The sequence below is a fragment of the Lipotes vexillifer genome, unplaced genomic scaffold (assembly GCF_000442215.2).
Source record: "Lipotes vexillifer unplaced genomic scaffold, Lipotes_vexillifer_v1.1 scaffold1691, whole genome shotgun sequence".
Classification (NCBI taxonomy): Eukaryota; Metazoa; Chordata; class Mammalia; order Artiodactyla; family Lipotidae; genus Lipotes; species Lipotes vexillifer.
The window spans coordinates 3,569,443-3,573,734 of record NW_006789046.1 but is presented as its reverse complement, the minus strand read 5'-3'; the positions used below and the strand labels follow the sequence as shown (position 1 = coordinate 3,573,734).

General features: G+C 45.8%; 1 protein-coding gene across 1 annotated transcript in view; it reads left to right on the top strand.

Annotated features, from left to right (window-relative positions):
* Positions 1 to 394, top strand: part of LOC103073425 (protein Q300-like) — a 584-nt gene extending 190 nt beyond the window's left edge. The window contains 1 exon segment of the mRNA XM_082931245.1: positions 73 to 394. Within this exon segment, the coding sequence (XP_082787371.1) occupies positions 73 to 394 (322 nt within the window).
* The last annotated feature ends 3,898 nt before the right edge of the window (positions 395 to 4,292 follow it).

Genomic DNA, 4,292 nt, shown 5'->3' with positions numbered 1-4,292 from the left:
TGTGTGTGTGTGTGTGTGTGTGTGTGTGTGTGTGTGTGTGTGTGTGTGTGTGTGTGTGTGTTGAAACAGAAGCACGTGTGTGTGTGTGCGTGCGTGTGCGTGCGCACTTTCTGTGTGTGTTAAGTGTGTGAGGAATTTAACTGTGGGTTTTCCCTTTTATTCAGTGTGTGCTTTTTTTTTTTTTGGCGCATTGGTCAAACGTTTGTTATTATTAGCTTCTAACTTTGCACTGAGTGTCCCTGCCCTTCCTTTAGCTAATCCTATACATTAAAGAGAATTCATAGGACAGGGCCGGTGACAATTCATGTGTAAATGTTTACTCAAGGACTCTGTTATTGCGTTTAAAAATTACAGTGTATATCTCTGGAGAAATAATATGTATACCTACCTTTAGCAGCTTTTTATTGTGGACTAATGCAAGAAAATTATTACCAGAGTATTGCACCATTTTTCCATTTGGAATATAAAGTTAAAGAGAAAAAAACTCTCGTTGAACTGTGGCCATAGATACTTGTTGAGGGTGGATGGTTCCGCGGGAGGAACGGAAACAAGCACTTGGACGTGGGTTGTGACTGCTTTCGGAGGAGCCCGAGGTGAGGGCTCCCACCTGTTTACAGACCTTTTTTTCTCCTTCAGACTTTAAAATAAAAAGAAATTTAAAAAGGAATTTAAAAAAAAAAAGAAAAAAAAAAAAGACTTCCGTCGTAAAGAAACCTATTTTCAGAATGCAGATCTGCTACTTCAGAGCTCTGGGATTGAACAGTGTTGTTTTCCCCTCCGGCCACCGTCGTGGACTCTGTCGACTGTCCCCTTCGTCCAGGTGACGAGTTGTGGTCACTGTCTTGCACACGCGGATGCGCTCTCAGGAAAGCCAGGGTTCCCGAGGGGCAGCTCCACACCATTTCATGTATTTTGTAACCCAACTCCTAGCACTGAAGATGTTATTAAAAAACAAACAAAAAATAAAGAAAAAAAAAGAAAAAAGAGGAAAAAAAAAAAACACAAAGAAGAAAGATACCTAATCTCTAACGTGTAGCAGTTACGTATGTACCAAATAATGGACTCAAAGGAAATAGATGTTCGAAGAGTGCTTTATATATTAAAAATTGCTTTATGTTTTAAAAATGATCAATGTTTTGATTGTTTTGCAAGAAAGAAAGACAATGGAGTAACATACCCTTGAGTATGTTTAAAAAAATATATGAACATGTGCTCCCTGCCTGCTTGATCAGGAAACTTGTGCATTACATTTTTTTTAATTAGCTTTTTAATGGTTTTATCAAAACAAAACAAAACAAAAAAAACAAAAAAACAAAAAAAAAAGAAAAAAAATGTCCTGCAAAATTGCAGATCAACAAAAGCTGGTTTTATAGAGGATCATGAACTATGCACAAACTGGTTCAAGACTTTTTTCTCAAGTTCAGTAGTGTATTTAGCTAAACAGACCTTCCTCAGAGTAAGTGCATCTCATTGCCATTACATGCGTTCTGTATATTTGATGTACACGTCCCTGCGTTATGTACACCAAATATACGTGCGTGCGTGCCCGTGTGCACCCAGACATACAGCTTCCCATGCTGCATTTAGCATCAAGTTGTAGAAAACTGATATTTTTAAATTGAGGATGGAAGTAAAGATTCTCTCTGTTTTTGTTTTTTGTTGGGGTGGGTTTGGTTTTTCTCTTTGGACCTTTTATTTTGAATTAAAGATGTCTGTAACTCTGAGATTAAAAGACAAGTTTGTGGCTTTTAATGTTTTTCCTCATAGAATGTGATTGTTGAAGAAAATGCACCGAAAGTTGCTTTCAAAAGTACAACGCTTTGTTGAATCTTAATAAATTGCAATTTTTTTTCTTGGCTGTTCAAAGTTATGTGTTTTTTATTTTTCAGAGGCGGATGTCATCCAAATTCACTTTGTATGTGTTGGGAGAGAGAGTTGTACTGTGTGTAAGAAATTCCCTGTGTCGTCTTATGCCATCCTCAGAGTTCACGTATATAATCAGATACCCTCCAAGTTTTGGTTGCTTGACTTGTGATCTTATCATTTGTTTTGTGGTTTTGCAGTCCACACTGAAATCTTATTACTAGTCTTCGAGAGGTGCAGTAGAGCCTGGACCCACCCGCTCCGTGTGGGAACCGGTGTCATCTGGGGCAGCTGTGGGACGTGGCCCCAGCCGAGGACCGTTGCTCGCTCTCACCCATGACCCAGTTTGGGCATAAGAAATATTCGGAGAGAAGAGAGTAGTGAAGGTCTTTTGGGGCTTCCATGGTGGCACGGTGGTTAAGAATCCGCCCACCAGTGCAGGGGACACGGGTTCGAGCCCTGGTCCGGAAAGATCCCACATGCCACGGAGCAACTAAGCCCGTGTGCCACAACTACTGAAGCCCGCGCACCTAGAGCCCGTACGAGAGAAGCCACAATGAGAAGCCCGCTCACCGCAACGAAGAGTAGCCCCCGCTCACTGCAACTAGAGAAAGCCTGCGTGCAGCAACAAAGACCCAACGCAGCCAAAAATAAATAAAATTTTTCTTAAAAACAATAAAGGTCTTTTGTTTTTCCTAGACATTCGTTTCGGTAAAGTAGCCTTAGCTAACTTTACAGAGCGTCTTGTACAATGTGCACAGTTGGAGTGACGGCACTGGGCAAAGCAGCAGCAGCCTTCTCCCCACGGGGTTCAGGCGGCAGTCAGAACACTCGGGTCTGGCTCTCAGGTCCACCCCTGGACCGCCTGCCATGACCTTAAGTAAGTTCAGCACCAGTGCTCCTGTGGCGTCAGGATTGTAAAGACGGCCTCTTGAAAACCAGCCAAAATGTCCTTTGTGACCCCCACTCAGAGACCAGCAGAGTGAGTGTCTTTTTCTCTCCACTCCTAGGCGCCCCGGCCACGTTTTATCGAGAAGATAGGACCCGGGTTGGCCCCCGCTGGCGAGACGGCGAGCTCCCGGCTCTGACCGGCCTCTTTAGAAAGCGGAGGAGGAAAGCGCAGAAGGGCCATCATCCGGAGGAGAAGCGAAAGGCTAGAACGAAACTCATGGAACTCAGAATGTGGACAGTGGAATGTATTTGACACCCTACCCTTGTACGCACCTGGAGGCACCGACCCTGCCGGGGCTGTGAGCGGCCCTTCTGCAAGTGTTCGCTCAGTGCCCGTGAGTCCAGCATCGCTACAGGGAGCGAGCCGGCCCCGTGCCTGCTCCTGGGAGAACAAGCCCAGTGCCTCCAGAACATCCAAAGGTTGAGGCAGGCTTCATGGAGGAGGTGGCACTTTCCTCCCAGGCCCGGGGAAAGTAGGGCACAGGTGGGGAACACAGCGTAAGCCGACTGACGGCCTCACGGCCTGGAGTGGAGGCGGCTCCTGGTACCCGCAGGTGAAAAGGAGGCTCGGTGTCTGGGATCGAGAGAAAAATCAAGGCTCAGAGCTGCACTTTTTTAAAAAATCATTCTGGCGACACCGTGGGAGAAGGCAAAGAAAGAAGGCAGGGTGCTCAGTGGGTAGAGGCTTGATGTGTGAAGAAGGGACTGTTGAATGGAGAGGAGAGGCCAGGAGGGAGCCATCCTGGCCAGCACTGATTCTAACCGCATAAACGACAAGATCCCAGGAGCTGAGTTGCTGAGCACGCGTTCACTCAGGAAGGCATTTCGAGAAGATTCTTTGCAGGAATAGAACATATGGGGTGGATCAAGGAGAAACCACATAAGAGTCATGGTGGAAACATGTAGTTAACTTATTAGCTTTACACATCAGTTTTCACAGCTTAGCTTGTGTGGGACCCTCCCCTGAATGGCAGGCCGTGTGGCAGGCCTGGCCCAGGAGCCCGGATCCCCAGTCATCGTGAAAACCAGAAGCACATTTCCAAATGCTCCCTAAGTGCGCAGAAGCCTCAGGCTTAAGTGACATTTCGCTGGTTCTCCACCCTGGCTGCGTGTTAGAATTATCCAGAAAGTTTTTAAAATCCCAGTGCCAGGGCACATCTCAAACACATTCAAGCGGAATCTCTGATTGTGGGCCCAGGCACCAGAGTTTTTAAATCTCCCCAGTTGGTTCCATTGAGCAGCCAGGGCAGAGGCGGTGTCAGAGGGAGCCTGTCAGGCTGAGACTGTCGGCCGCCTACCCATTGGCCGCCTACCCATTGGTATAGCCTACCCATTGGTATAGAGTTCAGTGCGTCTCATTTGGCAGAGTCATAGCTATAGGTTTTTGCTTTTTTTTTTTTTTTTTTTTAAATAATGACAGATTCCAGAAACCCAATCCAGAATATCAAACCAACTCTTAGGGATTGGGCCTGTTTTTT